Below are 16,995 nucleotides of genomic sequence, written 5' to 3'. Positions count from 1 at the left end.
CCTGTCAGGAACTTCACCTGTTTAGGGGCTTGGATCAAATCGATTAAAAAAAGAAATTTCAAATATCATGGCTGTTTATCATCTATTGATGATTGACAGCTCTTTAATTAAGGTCCCGGTCAGAGTGAATGCACATACCCTCTGTTTCTGTCTCCTTGTGGTGCCCTGTGGGCACTCGGTGTTTTGGGTGGTTTAATAATAGATCGGCTGGATAGTTTGAGCTAAATAGGGCAATTAGCATTATCCTCAGCCATATGCTGCCCATTCAGCCCCGGAGGCGAGTCAAAACCCTGAACCTCGCACCGCCTTAACCTGATCCCCAGAGAACTTGCACTTCCACTGGCCAGGCCACATGTGTGAGCGCACATGGTCGACCGCACGGCCCAATCCGACCGAAGCTGCAACCTCAGCAAGGTACGTCCTGCTGGATAAGCTGCCTGGAAGACTATCGGTGCTGGTGATGCATTTTGTAAGTGTACGTGTGTGTCGTAGGGTAAAAGATGAAGTGGCTCTTGTTTTGGGATCGTTAAGAGATACAGATGGGTGGAAATTTTAAGGAAAACAAACGTGTCTTCAGCTTCAGTGCATCTCAGTATATATTCTGTCATTTTTTATTAGTGTTTAAAGGGGATGGAACCCAATTCATCCACATGATCTTTTTTCAGTAAGGTTGTAATAATGGTGTTGGGTAGTGTCATCTTAACTCATCACTCCAAAATCTCTTATAGTCAGGAATATGTGTGAGAGAGAGGGTCACAGTACTGTAATACTTAGTGTCATAGTAAACGCTAACAAACGCATTTCTGATTAAGAATGTCAGATTTTACGTCTAAAATGTCAATTACTAAAGTATGCAAATCAAAAAGCCAGTTATTAAGTATCTGTCTTGCTTTGTGGTAGCCACAAAGTGTCACTGGACAAACAACTCCCCCCCCCCCCTTCCGCCCCTTTCTTCTAAGTGGACAACTGAAACCAAGTTGTTGGTTCAGAATCCTGCACATTTCCTGAGACGTATCAGATTCATTCATTTTAAACACAGTTGGAGGTGGTCCAGCTTTGGCCACGAGTCACCTCGCCCATCTGGTCCAAGTTAAACTGATTGGTTTTCGCAAACGGTTCAGCAATCGGGGCCGTATGTGCATGTGTCAGGTGAACACAGGACACCGTCGTTGTGGCTGGACTAAGTTTTGCCAGTCGGGGGGTAATGATGGGGTAATGAGACGGATTCTCCACTCGTCTTTCCTGTTCACTCCACCACACCACACCACACCTCTGCCCCTCTCGTTCTGTCGTGTGTGGACTTGGTTTGGCCCCATCTGGAGTAGATGAAGTCAGAGGGCCACGTTATGGGTTTGGGGTGCCTTTGATCCTCCTCTTCTGGGACGGGCACAGCTGCAGCTGCAACCACGCCACTGCCGGCCCATCTGAGCCAGCCCTGAGCCTAAAACACACACACACACTCACACACACACACACACACAGTATAGCTGTCACATACGTAGTTTACATGCATGAACAGACCCCACATGTACACAGTAATGCTTATATGAACCTAAATACATGGCCACACACACAGAAACACAAACACAAACATCATCCAAACAGTTTATGTTGTGTACAGCGCTCATGCTTAGACTTAGCAGAAAACTCTAGCACGCACACACCCACACACACTAACCTCAAACAGAATCCTTTCCGTTTTCAACACAACTTTTAAATTAGCCATCTGCTTTGTACACAACATGATGGGAGTGTGTGTCGTGTGTGACAGTCATTTGACTTCATTTGAAAGACTCGCACTGGTCAATATTTAAATCTTCTTCTTTCACAAATACATTGCAAATAAGGTGCAAATACAGTTTAGTCAAATACTGGTCAGGTCAAGTGTTTACTTACAGTCATACAGGATTTATGATTTTTGGAACTGTTCTTTTTGACACAGTCAAGCCAGCTTTATATCACTAGGTACTTATAGGCCGCCGTGCATAAAGCCACTGCTGGCATGTTTTCTTTGTCAACGAAAACCTGTTGTGCTGCACATGCCAACGTGAAGCTTGCTGGACTGTAGACAGTGTCATCCCCTTTCATCTAAGCATCTAACACATTCTGTTTCAGCATAGAGTGACAGTTCAGTTTATACTCAGTTTTAGCTTTTTATAAATAGTGCAGTCAAACTAGCCCTATTTATATAGACACTAATGATGAATTAGAACATTCTAATTGGCATTATACATGAAACTGTATACACCACCAAATCAATGATTTGAACTTTGACCCAGCCAGTGTGTTTGTATCATTCAATTACAGGAGAAAATGTAATAGTGGATAACAGGAGTTCTTTGTTTTCTCACTTTTCTATCATTATTCCTGTTCCCGCAGGTGTACGCACCGTCTCCAAACTCAGATGAATTTAACAGAGATTCCCCTTCCTACCCTTCCTCCAAACCTCCCAACAGTATGTTTGCCAGCACTTTTTTCGGTGAGTAGCTAGAAGGCATTTCCACTCTCGTGCACATACATGCCAGGACCAAGCATCCGATATGAGCTTCATTTACAGTCTTGCTTTTTATTCTTTCTCTTTTGTTCACTATTTTTAAAAGAGCTTGACTTGAAAGGTGCTTTATACTAGTGGCATTAACATTTATTTCATTGCACCAAAGATGGATTGGAGCTGTTAACCAGTAAAATAATAATAATAATAGTAATAATAAATGCAGTACAAGAAGTGTTTTAACAGTTTATGTGAACAGTATTAAAATCTAAAAGGAAGTTATAGTAATGCACTCACTAAAAAAAGTAAAGAATTGTTTATACGTAAGTGCACAAACCCTGTGCTCTCGGATGTACTATTATTTATGTAGATAAAAATAGTATAGTTCAAGTTGTCTTGGGTTTGGCACAGCTTAAAAGAAATCTTCAGAGCTTGTATTCTTATTGAATTTCTCTCCATTAATCAGACGCGAACCACAATTCGTCTGACCCCTGGAACTCGTCCAATGGAATCAGCCAGCCTGCCTACGGGGGAATCCTGGGAGGATCTTCATCTCATATGCCACAGTCTGGAAACTACAGCAGCCTGCATTCTCACGAACGCCTGGTAAGAACCTAACACCTCTTGAACCTACCTGAACACTTCCTAATTACAGTCAAAGCCAGGACGGTGACGAGTCTCACACCTGTTTACTGTTCAGCCTGCACTCTTCACTGCATCATTGTTTAACCACCGCGTCATGTGTTACAGAACTACCCCCCACACCCAGTGTCCCCCTCGGACATCAACGCCAGCCTGCCGCCCATGTCCAGCTTCCACCGGAGTGCGGCCAGCACCTCGCCCTTCGTCACCGCCTCCCACACTCCACCCGTCAACACCACAGATGGGGTTATGGGTAAGATATGTCATCTTCTCATCACAAAACAATAACAAAATACTGCTTTCATTAGGATCATTAATGGCAGATCATGCAAATCTTTTAAACCCTCAAAGACAAGGCCAGTCATGTCTGTGTAGGCGCCCGGTCAGCCGATAGCACTGCTGAGATTCGGACCCGGATCTTAACAGTGCTGGGCCAGCGTGATAGACTGCTGCACCACATGTGCGCCTACTATGTTATTTGAATATGGTAATATTACTATAACTCACCTCTGCTTTTGGCGCTGTGCTTTCGTTAGTTTTTACGGGCTTGTTATTCTGCGTTGTGTTTTTGCAGCTGCTGCCAACAGAGGAAATGCGACTGGAAGTTCTCAGACTGGAGATGCACTGGGGAAAGCCCTCGCCTCGGTAAGCAAACCGGCCCCAGTACACATACACATAGGTAACATGGAGAGACACACGAGTTTGTTCTAGTGTTTAACCTACACGAGAACTTAATACATTAAAATACATTCAAATGTGTGATTTGGTCTGATTTAAGTCTCAGATAATCTGCACGTTTAATCTGTGAGCTGTGTGGAAATCACAGATTACTGGGTTTTAAAATGTCGTGGCATGGTTTTAATCTTCAGAAGAGTAAACTAGTGCGGTCCGAGTGAACGATAGAAGCTCGGCAAGGTCAGGCGATGGGTTTGCGGATGATTTTTGGATGGTAGATTTAAGCCTGGATAATTGTGTTCTTAATCTCGCGCTGCAGAAGAGACGACGCTGTACGTGAAACCTCCCTAAAGCCCGTGGATTAAACTTCTCTTGCAGAAAGAACTCGGTACTGATAACTGATATCTGCCCTATAGTCTCTAGCATCCCAAAAAATATCAGTTCATATTAACAAGCATTCGATGTTTCGTTAAATGGAAAACAGCCCAGCAAGCATCATTCCATTTTTACAAAAAATGCCCTGGTCAGAACATGTTTAGCCATGTTTAGTTTTGTCACTCCTTGACCTGAATTAGATAAGCAGCCCAGCAGCTCTTTTAGAAGGATCATTCTTCCTCAGTATCAAAACAGAATCCATTCACACTAAATTAAAAGCTTAATCATTCTTTATTTATCGAATAAAAGAAAAAAATCCAATAAACCATCAAGTCCAGAAGTGCACACTCTGGCGCACGCACGAGCAGAAAATCGCGGGGCTGAACGATAATCGCAAATTAAGTCTTTTTGTATTCGTCTACTCAATACTATTAGCATGACAAAGCGGCAGTGAAACGGACTCGGTTGGGTCTGGGTGTGCCCCGCCGCGCCGTCCACTGTGGCCCTTTTGTTGCCGCTTTTTTTCTGACGGGACGTACTTATTGGCCCCCTGTCGGCGGGGAGCAGCGTGACTGATGATAGGGCGTGGCCGAGTTTGTTGTTGGTAAAATGAGAGGTGTCGGAGCGTGAATGAGGGGGAATCTGGCTGGGTCGGTCAGGGTTAGGAGTCACGGCATCGGCGCCTTTGTTTGTTTTATTGCTGCCGTTCAGATCCACGAACGTTCCTTACAAATTTGGGGGGCCACCTCTTTCAAACAGGGCACCCAGTCTGTGATGTCTGCTTCATCTGTTTAGAGAGTTTCTCGATAAATCAACCTAATTGCACCTCTGTAGAGTTTAAATACTGACTGGGAGCATCACTACTAATAAAACACTGTGGATTTAAATGCATTGCAATTAGACATTCCTAATTATTATTATTACTATTGTGCTATTATTTTAGATTATTTCCTGCCTTCGTTATGTGTCATAACTTCACATATGCTTTCACATGGGTAGATTTCAGCTCTCATCTCTCTATATGAACGTTACTTCTGCCTCTTCAAACGTGAAGCGGGGGGCAAATGACTCTTTTTACTCTTCCCTCTCCACCACCACGTCTCTCCGTCTCTTCCCGCTCAGCCTCACTTCCCTCCCAGAGCGAGATGCACTTGCAAAGCCTCAGGCGGGATTAGCAGAGCTGATTGAAACACAAAAGTGAGGCATTCAGGATTTAATATGAAAAAAGATAATAACGGTACCGGCATTTTTTATATTCAGAAGAGCTTTGAGATCCTCTGCTAGATACGTCTCCAGACTCGAGACTCATTTAGAGCAGAATCCTGCCAGATCTGCCTCGTGTCCATTCTAATTGGTGGGAATTAAATCAAGGACTCCAGCAACCCCCCTGGAGTACTTTCCCCAGCGGAAGCCTAATAAACCTTGCTATCAAAGAAAAGATGCAATATCTGAGCTAATCCTGCATTCATCTAAACAACAACTTGTAATTTAAATCTAAAAACAATTTTTAACAACATTTTAACCTGCACTCCAGCCTATCAGACAAACGTACCAATAGGTGGACCGGCCGTGCCTTTCCTTCCTTGCGCATACATGAGGAAATCAATCACACGGCAAAACGCACTTCACTCCGTTGTCAGTAATGTACTGGGAGAATATGGAAGCAGAAAAGCTTTATCTCTCATATAAACACAGCAGTGGTGGTTTGATGTGCTGAGGCTGGCCAGCGCCTGATGTAGCCACTGGTTATTGGGCTGGCAGAGCGGCGAGGGCGCTGCTTTATTACCTCTCATTTATAACAGGAGACAGCTACACCATCACCGAGCCACATTCATTCACTCTAATGAGCTTTCAAACACAGATTCATAATACTGCTCTCTCTCTCTCTATACCTCTCTCTCTATACCTCTCTCTCTATACCTCTTTCATTCTCTCTTTCATGTTCTGTCTTTAGCACTCTCTCTTTATCCGTCTCCCTCTTTTACATTCTCTCTCAAATTCTCTCTCACAGATTCTATTTTCTCTCTCTTTCTCTTTCCCACATACTTTTTCTTCATTTGTATTTTTATCTCATTGACGTGTTGTGTAAGACTCCAGGAGTACACCAAATCTCTGAGCAGGTGATTTTGGGAAATAAATCCAAAATAAATTGTGTTTTTTTTTGTAGTAGTCAATACAGAATGCTGTGTGCGTTGTTACAGACCCATATGTAACCAATAAGCCAATTAACTGAACAACATTAATGAGCCATTACTAACAGATTATAACGACAGGCAGCACTTAAAGACTACGTGTTTTCACTCATTCTATTTTCTTGACTTTCCAGATTTACTCTCCTGATCACACCAGCAGTAGTTTTCCCTCCAACCCTTCCACTCCGGTGGGCTCGCCTTCTCCGCTCACAGCCCAGGCTGGCGCTTCCTCAGCTGGTACAGTGGTGACGGCCAGCGGCCCAACAGGACGGGCAGGTAGACCACCAGTCTGACTTTTTAAACCAATGCAACATGCTAAATCATTATCTATCTTTTCAAATAGCTGCTTATGTATAAAAGACGCTAAAACAGGAACCTTCCCTCGGTTGTGTTAGGAAAGCCTTTCCTTTCAGGCTTCCAGATGGGGATGTTCAGGGTTACAGGATTAAACAGATGTCAGACTTCTGCTCAGCTGTTTACCTGAGTCTAAAATGCCAGTGTTTTTTATTTAGTAAATTGTGACGTTGAAGCGATTTCCAAACTTTTAACAGTCATGGCTAGAAGCTGAGTGACAGTGAAAGCCATTGAGTGAATCAAGAGTGTAGTTGCGGTAGCTTTACCGTTGTTGTAGTGAGTAGTGTGTGCGTGTGTTGATGTAGTGGTGACAGCTGTCTTGGTGTCTGTCCCTGTCGACGGTCTCAGCTGCTGTCCTGTTCCTCACACAGCTGTTCCCCCATACAGCCCGGCCCTCAGATCCATTCATCTATTAGCCTGACTGACTGCTAGGCTAAGAGAGGGAGGTGTGTACATGTAGAGAGAGATGACTCAGCTGATGATGCTTGTTTATAGGGAACACTGCTTCTCTTTTCACCAACCTTTCACCCCCAACACACACCCCCAAACGCACTTTTCCTTGCATTCTTACCTCCAGATGTGGCAGGTTTATTTTGGTAACTTGTGTCAGGTTGAAATGCTGCCATTAAGTTAATTTCCCCCTTTTAGTGTGGACTCGGTGTCCTTTGTTGTAATCAGCCTCTTTTTCTCTTTTTTTTTACATTTATTTTAAAGGACTTTTGATCAGTGGAACAGTTTTTCTCAGGCAGTGGTTTGGAACGTGCCACAATGTAATAATTAAGCACAAGAACGTCGATCTTTTCTTCAGAATCAGTTATTTACTTAAAATGTGTGTCGTACAAACCTGAGCCCATACTGTTGCTGCTGCTGGCCAATTACACTTCACGTCAGGAAACACGCTCATTTGTCTCATTTGGCCGCTGGTAAGAAAAGCGCCTTATTAAACACTGCGCTCTACTTCATGCACACACACAGCCGGTGAGAAAGACACAGCCCAATTTCCTGCCTCAAAGTCATTTTAAACAGTCTGCTAATGAAAGTCTGCTTCTTTGTGTTTAAAACATATTCCCTTTAGATGGGGCCTGCTTACAGTTTTGGAAAATTAATGGTAGGAAAGTTTTTACTTAAATCCTCCCACAAGTGCAGGGAGTGGGAGAACAGAATCCCGCTGGTGCTACTGATGAAGGCAAATCCATCCTTCTGTAACATTTTCTAATTTAATCTCTACCTACCACATCTGTCTTAACATCAGGAAAGAGCTTTAACTTTACCGTTGATTAAAATGCCGTCATTGTGTTCATTTCCACCTTTAGCGCGGACAGCTTTTGCCTACTTAAAACAATTATTAACAGAAAAGGATCCAGCATTCAGGAAATACAACACAGACAGGCACTTAGCGGAACCAGAATGAGGGAACTGGAAAAGATCTTCAGATGTAACTGTTTGTCTTTCCAAACGCAGATCAGATTTATCTGTGCCTCTTTTTTTATGTAAAAGCTCGACAACAAATAAGCAGAACAGCAAATATATTGATGTCTTTAAAATTTGGTGCTTGTAAATACTTTTTAGAGTAACCTGGAAGGCTTTAAAAAAAGCCTGAAGACCCAAACAGAAGACTTGTCCTCTCTCTTAATAAGATACTAATAATACATCCTCACCACATGAGAAGCCACAGACAGTCATTTTGACAAATGACGATTGAATTAAAAAAAAAACTTTTTAATGGGAGTCCAGAAAGCTGTTCATCCAAATAATTCCCTTGAAAATATTTGGTTAGTGTTAATTATTTTAGAGGAAGAAACTAACAGTCTTTAAGCTTAGTAACAGAACAGTTTTTTGCTCTTCGCGTTTCTTCTTGTGTAACGGTGCTGCTCACAGTCCACAAGTTTTCTTCCTGCTATAGAGAACCATTAATAATACAGTCTGTGATCATTATGAATGCACTACAGATGCCCTAGATTGACTTCAGATTGAAAAGTCTGTGGTTTTCCTTTGAAGAAGATCTCCGTACCGAAAGCTGATTGGATCAGTACGAGCTCAGCTTTGTAATTGACCCTCCCACGCTGTTGTAAACAATCTGATTTTTTTGTTTAGAATGGCCTGCATTAGAAAACTGGACTTTTTTTTTTATCGGATACACACATGCGTCCCAGTCCTTGAGCGATGCACGACTTCCTGTGGCTGTTTGTTTGCCAGTTGGACAGCAGCGGTGTCGAAGTGAACCTGGAGTGCACCGAAAGAGGAAGAGTGGGACGGAGCCCTCCTTTTCTGATTTGTGATTAGCAGATGTGGATTCTTTTAGAGCGATGATGATTTAGGGCTGGTCAAAATCGATGCACAGAGAGTGAAAGCTGACCTTGGTTATTTTATCGTACTCAACTTAAACACACGCACACGTTGCATAATGTATGTGTAGTACGGAGAGTATAGTGGTTGTGATCTTGCAGTTGGTTTATTTGGAACCCAGTTAGCCGTGCCAAAAGAAACAGCCAAACATGCTGTAAAGTATGCAAAACAATCAGCGTCATACACTAATAAAGATGCTTTAATTACATTACAGAATATAGCCTGAAAAAACAGGTCGGCCATTAATTAGAAGTGGCTGGAAAACAGGTGACCCTGTCTACAGTCAAGCCAGCTTTATATAATTTTAGCAGTTGAAGCTGCAATGCAAGAGACTACTGTTCCATGTTTTCTTCCACCGCATTATATGAGTGCAAACTGTAGTTCATCCATCACTAACAAGGAATTATGAGGCCATACCACACAGTTAAATGACCTTATAGACACATCCAAGCAGATTTTAATACCTCCTCATGTTTATTTATAAAGTTTGCATAGGATAGTTGCAGAAGTCATTCAGATCCAAAGACTGCCATGACATTTTGTACTTGAAACAAGACCCAGGTGTGTTTGTGTCCTTCCAAATTGTAACTGTTGATCTGAAGAAGCCTGTAAAGCTTCATGTCGTGATTTGAGTCAGAATTGTTGTGGATACAAGCTAAGGCCGCAGTCAGAAGCACAGTCGGAAACACAATCAGTAACACAGTCATGGGATGTACGACAGGACCCGATCCGAGCTCTTATCGTTATCCTTTATTGTTCTCTGAGCTTTTTTAGCAATGACTTCATTAAAGAGCGGAAGTTGCGCTCAGTCCCTCAGTGCCGGTGTGGATGAGGGAAGCAGCCTCAACCTCTCTCATGTTGCAGGATGCAGCTTAGTCATAGGAAATGATGCATCTGGAGCTGAGAGGAAAACAGCCTACATAGAGAATAGCTGGAATTGCATGGAGGAGGAAATGAGCTTTAGCTTCTGTTGGAAAGCAGCCCTAAGGCCCAACCATTTTAGGGCTAGTGATGCCACTTAGCACCGTGTCTACTTCCAAGATCAGTTATATAAACATTGAAGAATTCTGTCTAAGCAAAAAATACATACATTTAATATCCTCTTTCACGTTCTCTCCAGGCACTACCCAGTGGCCTCGTGCACCCGGACAGACCCCGTCTTCCCCGAACTATGAGAACACTCTCCACTCTTTGGTAAGACCATTTTTCCTGTCTTATCTCCCCTCTCCCTTCATACGAGTACTTTTTAATAGACACTGCATTAAGAGCATAAGAGTGGATGCCTAGCTGCTGGAGGACACCAAGGGTAGCATTACACACATTCCTGACTGACAAATGTCTAACAGTGTTGGGTCGCGAGGCTTAGAGTGGGCGGGTGAACGTCTGCGATATTGAACAATAACCATCTCTTGGGGCGTGTCTCATACCATCTGTCCACTCTGAAGAACTCTGAGCATGGATTGGCTATGGTGTGTGTAGGAAGAGATTGGGATTGTCCGGGTGTAGGACGTATTCGGGGTGTATGGGTAATGAATCTGGCAGCTGTTGCACTGGAGTAGAGCTCTTGGATTCCAGAGCTGACTGAGGAGCAGAACCATGACCGGAATCACTTTACACACACACACGCACACACTTACACACACACTCCTGGCTCTCACATCCTGCACTTACACCATGGGGTGTGTAGACAAATATTTATACATGCACTTTACATTCCACCTGTGGTTACACTTTTGTTAATTTGATAGTGTGAGAAATTCTAGAGAAAACGGTGACACTTCAGCCAATACACCAAGGACTGTGATTGGACCAGAGACTGACAGTCAGCGCTCCTTCTTTAAACAGGAACAAGTTTGCATAGGACTGTAGAACTAAGATGCTTGTAGGTTTTAAAATATTCCACAGAAATTATTTTCCACCCGCTTGAATGCTTACTGAGTCTAAACCTGGGATCAAATTATTACAGAGATCATCGGGTGCTTAGAAAGTCAGTAAATCTAATGCACAATCCTAGCCAGGCAACTCCAAGCTAACTTCAACTAAACCATTATCGACATTATCGAATTATATTTTAATCAATTAAATAAGGTTCATTGTGCAACACTTCATTTCTTGACTTCTCACTGTCTCCCCTCTATATGCTGCTGTACTGTTCCTGTCCGACTTTAGAAAAACCGTGTGCATCAGCAGCTGCATGAGCATCTCCAGGATGCCATGTCCTTCCTAAAGGATGTCTGTGAGGTATAACCGAACTTCAGCTGGCATTTCTGTCGACCAGTCATCTCATGTCTCGTCCTCATGATTTGTTCCACCGTCATTTCTGTTTACTTTTTGCTTTATGCTTTTAAGTTGATCAGGGTTGAACGAAGTAGTCGCCTTTGAGTCCATTGCATCATTTCATTGTAGCATGCTTTTCAGGAGGGTTCAGGGTGTTTGTGTGAATTTCATTTGTTTTGCATCACTTTTAGTTGAGTCGCTGTTGCATTGTAGATGGATATGTAGTAAACCATATGTAGTAAAGTCAAAAGTTTACATGCACTTGGAGTGAACACGTGAGAATTTCTGAATCTGTTCTTTTTCTGTGAATAAAGGATTGGAACAACAATAAATGTACAGAAAAAATGACATTTACTGAAAATTTTATTTCTGGACAAGGTGTGTTCCAATAACTTTTTGTAGCAGAAATCCCTAAATTGCATTTAGATCCATTTTCCTTTCAAGTTTGTGCAGACTTTTGACTGTATTTCTATGCAGAATCTTGTTGGTTTTTTAAAAAATAATAATATTCAGTTATTAAACCGTTCTCATTTTCTCTTCCTCAGTCACGAATGGAGGACAGACTAGACGATGCCATCCTTATTCTGCGGAACCACGCCGTAGGCTCCACCACCCCTCTGCCCAACGACATCCACAGCCTGCTCGGACAGACACACAACGGGCCAGTCGCGGCCATCGGCTCCAACTTCCCCTCGTCCGGATTGGTCGGCAGCAGAACGGCGTCTATGGTAAGAATTGAAAGACAATAATCGTACTTGCGTCTGAGCTTTCTCTGAACCGTTTCTTTTTATTGTTTAATTTCTGCACATTTGAACATTTTAGAGCCCCCCACTGATCACTGGCAGTTGTTTAAACAAAATTTAAGGCAATCAGTAAAATATGTCCACTTTTGAATCGGCTGCGGAGAGAAAAAGCATGCACTTTTTTTTTCATCTTGCTTCTCTAAACAGGCTAATAAACAAGACTGAGCCACCTGTTTAAAATGAAGTCTCAGCCATGTGCTGAAACGGAACCATTTTCCACTGAGGACTATTTAACTTAAACCCACATAGTTTCCATATGCGTAATGGCTGGCGGAGGGCTTTCTCGCTCTGCCTCAGCGCAGTGGGATGGATGGGAAAAGCAGGCGAGGTGGGCTAAAACAGTTCAGGGATTGAGCCTGTGGAAACTAGAGCAATATGAGCCGCGCTGAAACACAGCACACGAGGCATTTTCCTCCACCGAGAGCCTGCAGCACAGCTGTAGAGGAAGAAACAACACACATGAGTGTTTTCCCATTAATCCCCCTGCGGTGGGAAATAATCCAGGACACTTTTTTTATTTTGCCTTATGAAATACCTACATTAGTCTCAATGATGATTGATACTCTTGCTCTGAAATTCCTTCCAATAACAAATTAAAGTAGCAAATCAATCTGTCTAAAACGTGGTGCATGAAGAGTTTAGTCTGTAATGCCTTAATCAGGTACTAGACTCACATAGAAATTCACATGGATCTGAATCTGATCAGAGTATATTTTACAGGTAAAGATAGGTTATATACACCTGTAAAAATATTGAGGATGTAGAAACTTCTGGATTGTTATTTGTTATTCTTAATGATTGACATTAGCTAGTGATTGTACAGTTGTATTACACAGTTCAGCTCAAATAAGTGACGTGGCCAGCAGTTCCATGGCACTGGAGGTGGAAACCATTAACCAGTGTGAAAATGGACCAGTGGTGAGCTACAGTTTGAAAAGAGGCAGTGGCTCCACATATATTAGAGAAAGTGTTTCTTAAAATAGGATATATGGAAAAAAGAATTGTGCTTATAAACTGTTGTTATCAATTTTAAAGGATTTACAGGTTCAGGTGGCATAGTCACAATATTGTTGTAGATTATGATGGTCGTTTATGTAGTTTGCACGGTGTTGAAAGTAAAGAAGTGTGATTTGGTTTATTTTAAATGTAAGACATACACAGGGTTGCGTTTCACTGGTTTCACTGGTAGAGATCATTTTAAATAGTGTTGGTGTGTATTTGCTAACTGAGCAGTGTGAATCTGAGCTGAATCAGATCACTGCTGTAGTGTTCCAGTGCAGCTTTCCACATTAAGCCTCATTCACAGTCCTCATCTGAACACTACAAAAAGAGCTCTGATCTTTCTGATGACAGTCTAATTCAATTTAGTGGAGAAAATTTGAGGTCTGGTTTTGATTCTGGTCCCAAAGCTGCAGGGCTGCAGTGCGTGTGTGTTATGGGTGAACAATAGTGCCAAATTTTATAATATTTTATAATTTATAATTATATTTTTCAAATGTTGGAAGGGAACCGTGCATGGGTCAGGGATGGGCCGTATTTTTGTGTTTGATGTGGATAGATTGTTTATTCTGTAATTATTCTGTACTTAAAAGTATTGAGATGGAAAAGTGAATTACTTTGAAGTACAAATAAGTCAACAAAAAAGCAAACAAACCGTTTGTATGGCTGTAACACCTTATTAACTCACTTATTAGCAAGTCCTTCCGCAGAGTTCGGACCTAATCGCGGCGGACATGTTAATTTGTGTAAAGCTGAGATTCGTCTTGAACCTTCGTCACTGGGGGTTTGCTGTGCAAAAACGAAAGTGACAATCAATGCAAACGTTAAGGCAAAACTGTTGAGATGACCTTTCAGCTTTGCAAAAAAATGTTCTAGCCAGATCTCGTCCTGGTTGCTAATGCCGACGTGCATTTGCATGTGTTAAATTTTAGCCGAGAGTAAGAGTGGAATGTTGCCTGGTGACAGATCCGTGCTGGAGTTGTGTAATGACCTGTCTGTGCTCGGTTTAAAAAGGTTGAGTGTCAGTGCTGTCAGCTCACCCTGTCACTCACACACACACACACACACACACACACACACACACACACACACACACACACACACCCACACAGCAGATTCAGCATAGCTAGTACACATGCTTTTATACTACACACACACACTTAATATATCTGCCCTATTTATTACCAGCTCAGGAAATCTGACGCCTCAGACGGGTGTGTCTGTGTGTGTTTTTGTGTGTGACCCAAGTCCCCAGCTGTATGGTAATCAGGCACTGCTAAGAAAATGGCCGCCTTCTTCGACCGGCAGCCGCCCTCCGCTCCTCCTCCTCAAACCCCAGACAAAGAGTTGTTTGGCCACCTGTTGAGAGCCTAGCTGAGATTAGCGTGTTCTGATGGGAAGGGCAGAGACGTAGGGTTGGCGGGGTTAACACAGGCCAACGGTGACTTTGGATCACATTCCTAAAACAAATGTGGGGTGGTGGGAATCCATCCCTCTCTTTTTGTCTTGTACTTCCCCTTCTCGTCATACTTAACTGTTGCTTATTGTAACAGGACCAGGATGTTTGGGAACCCTGTGGTGGAGCTACATAACCAGAGTGGCTTCCTGGTCCTTGGTCCTATGCCTAGTAAACAAAGCATGATTCACCGATTCTGAGGATTGATCATAGTTTCACCTTAATCTGCTAAAGTAGTTTTACCACTAGCAAATCCCAAAATGAACATGCAGCAGATTGAGTTACACTGTAGTTTGTTCTGGACTTCAGAAGGATTCGAGCGGCCAGAACTGGTGAAGAATCACTTCTGCTCGCACTTTCTTACTAATGTTTTGATCAAACCCACAACTGTGAGAAATGATTGCTGCTGTAACCAGTGCAGCGAATATAAAAACACCATGAAATAAGCTTGCTGTGCTGAACTACATAGTTTCCAGGATTTTCTGAATGTTCACTGTTCGTCTTGCATTTGGAGTAACTGCAGATTGACGTGTTACTTTAGCCTTCCACCACTGCATGTAGACCCTCATGTTGTCAGTGGGTCTTTTAGGACTTCTAAACAAGTGAATTACATAAAATGTGATGGATCTGCGCCCTGTCCAGGGTGTAGTTCTACCTTGCGTCCAGTGATTTTGGGTACCCCAACTCACTATATACATTTATAGGAGCCAAGTGATTACTAAAGGTACAGAAGGTTACTTGGCCTATCCACCAAAACTTTACAATTTAAGACCCTAATTTAATAAGAAACATTCTGCAGGAACACACTTCTATTTAAACATGTAAGAATGTGATTATTAGTGGCATTGAAACATATGTCTGTGTATACAGCGGAATCTGATGCTCTGACAGACAGACACTCTTTGTGTAGTTGTGTAGTACTGCCGTGTATCTTTTCTAAGCATGTCATTTTAGGCTGCAGAGGTCGTCCTTTGTACTGTGAGAAGCTCTCGGTTCTTTAGAGCCGAGGTCACGCACTACAGAAGAAACAGGAAAGCTTCACTCGGCTCTTTGATGTGTAAACTCACATGCTCTGAATTGCTCTTTGGTTCTATGTAAATGGATTTTCTTCTCCTCGGCCGCTTTATGATCACTTCACGATCAGAAGGAGCCTTGATGTTGGAAGCTCTGTTCTCCGATTCACCGTTTCGTGTTGATGTGTTGTGACAGGGTCCTGCTCATCGTGAGGAGACCGCCGGCCTAAACGCTAACCATTCAGGACTGCAGAGCAGCGCCGGGCCGGCCGCCAGCACCGAGCTGACCCACCAGGCCAAAAGTTTTATAGGTTTGTACTCCTTGTTTTCTATTTTTATTATTACATTTATTTTATTATATTATATTATATTATTAAGCAATTAGAGCCACATTTTAAGCAGTAAAACTTCTGTAGTGTGGCATAGCTGACCTAGCCAAAAGAACCTTCCTCAGCAGTGAAGCAAATGCTACCTACCCAAGTGGCTGCACCCTGGCTGTAATGTCTGGTAAGGGTCCTCAAAAATGACTGTGTGTGTGTTTTACATGCAGGACTCGCTAGCAGACTGGCAAGTCAGGTGGCACCATCTCTGGAACTTAAAATTGAGAATCAGAACAAAGATGACATGCACGACAGCCACACCTCGGATGACATCAAGTCAGATGACGAGAGGGACGTTAGGACGCCTAGAGGAGGAACTCGAACAAAGTATGTTGAAACTTACTGGTTCATTTCCAAGCATAATGACATAATGTGGCCTTCATAGCCGTTCTGACTCTAGCGTGTCTTCTTCTCCGTCTCCACAGCAGCATTACCGAAGATGATGATCTGAACCCAGAGCAGAAAGCAGAACGTGATCGCGAGAGGAGAATGGCCAACAACGCAAGAGAGCGGCTGCGAGTGCGTGACATCAACGAAGCGTTTAAGGAGCTGGGCCGCATGTGCCAGCTTCACCTGAAGAGCGAGAAGCCCCAGACCAAATTGCTCATCCTGCATCAGGCTGTTGCAGTTATTCTTAACCTGGAGCAGCAAGTCAGGGGTCAGTCACTCTCCTCACTGTCCTCTTCATACTGCTGTGTAACTGTGTAAATATGACTCTGTGTCGAGGTGATTTGTTCAGAAGGGGTGCAGGTTAAGAGCGAGCGATTGATTCCTATTGTGCTATTATGTTCATGTTCTCCACATAGAGAGGAACCTAAACCCCAAAGCAGCCTGCCTTAAAAGGAGAGAGGAGGAGAAGGTTTCGGGGGAAGCACAGCAGACTCATCCATCGGTTCACCCCAGCCTCACAGACACATCCAACCCCATGGGCCACCTGTGAGCACTTAGAAGGTAACTATAATTTTTGCTTAGAACAGCTAATAATACGCAAC

General features: G+C 43.0%; 1 protein-coding gene across 2 annotated transcripts in view; it reads left to right on the top strand.

The window, feature by feature from the left end:
- The window catches only part of tcf12 (transcription factor 12), an 85,874-nt gene that overhangs the window by 65,627 nt on the left and 3,252 nt on the right, over positions 1-16,995 (top strand). For both annotated transcript variants that reach the window (XM_062989235.1, XM_062989236.1), the window contains 11 exons: positions 2,380-2,479; positions 2,958-3,097; positions 3,242-3,386; positions 3,708-3,778; positions 6,510-6,651; positions 10,196-10,269; positions 11,898-12,080; positions 15,820-15,934; positions 16,174-16,330; positions 16,429-16,661; positions 16,810-16,954. In XM_062989235.1, the coding sequence (XP_062845305.1) occupies positions 2,380-2,479; positions 2,958-3,097; positions 3,242-3,386; positions 3,708-3,778; positions 6,510-6,651; positions 10,196-10,269; positions 11,898-12,080; positions 15,820-15,934; positions 16,174-16,330; positions 16,429-16,661; positions 16,810-16,943 (1,494 nt within the window). In that variant the 3' untranslated portion in view covers positions 16,944-16,954. The remainder of the gene's footprint in view (positions 1-2,379; positions 2,480-2,957; positions 3,098-3,241; positions 3,387-3,707; positions 3,779-6,509; positions 6,652-10,195; positions 10,270-11,897; positions 12,081-15,819; positions 15,935-16,173; positions 16,331-16,428; positions 16,662-16,809; positions 16,955-16,995) is intronic.

The sequence above is a fragment of the Trichomycterus rosablanca genome, chromosome 27, assembly GCF_030014385.1.
Source record: "Trichomycterus rosablanca isolate fTriRos1 chromosome 27, fTriRos1.hap1, whole genome shotgun sequence".
NCBI lineage: Eukaryota > Metazoa > Chordata > Actinopteri > Siluriformes > Trichomycteridae > Trichomycterus > Trichomycterus rosablanca.
Note: the sequence above shows the minus strand (reverse complement) of the source record. Positions and strands in the feature narration are given on the sequence as shown.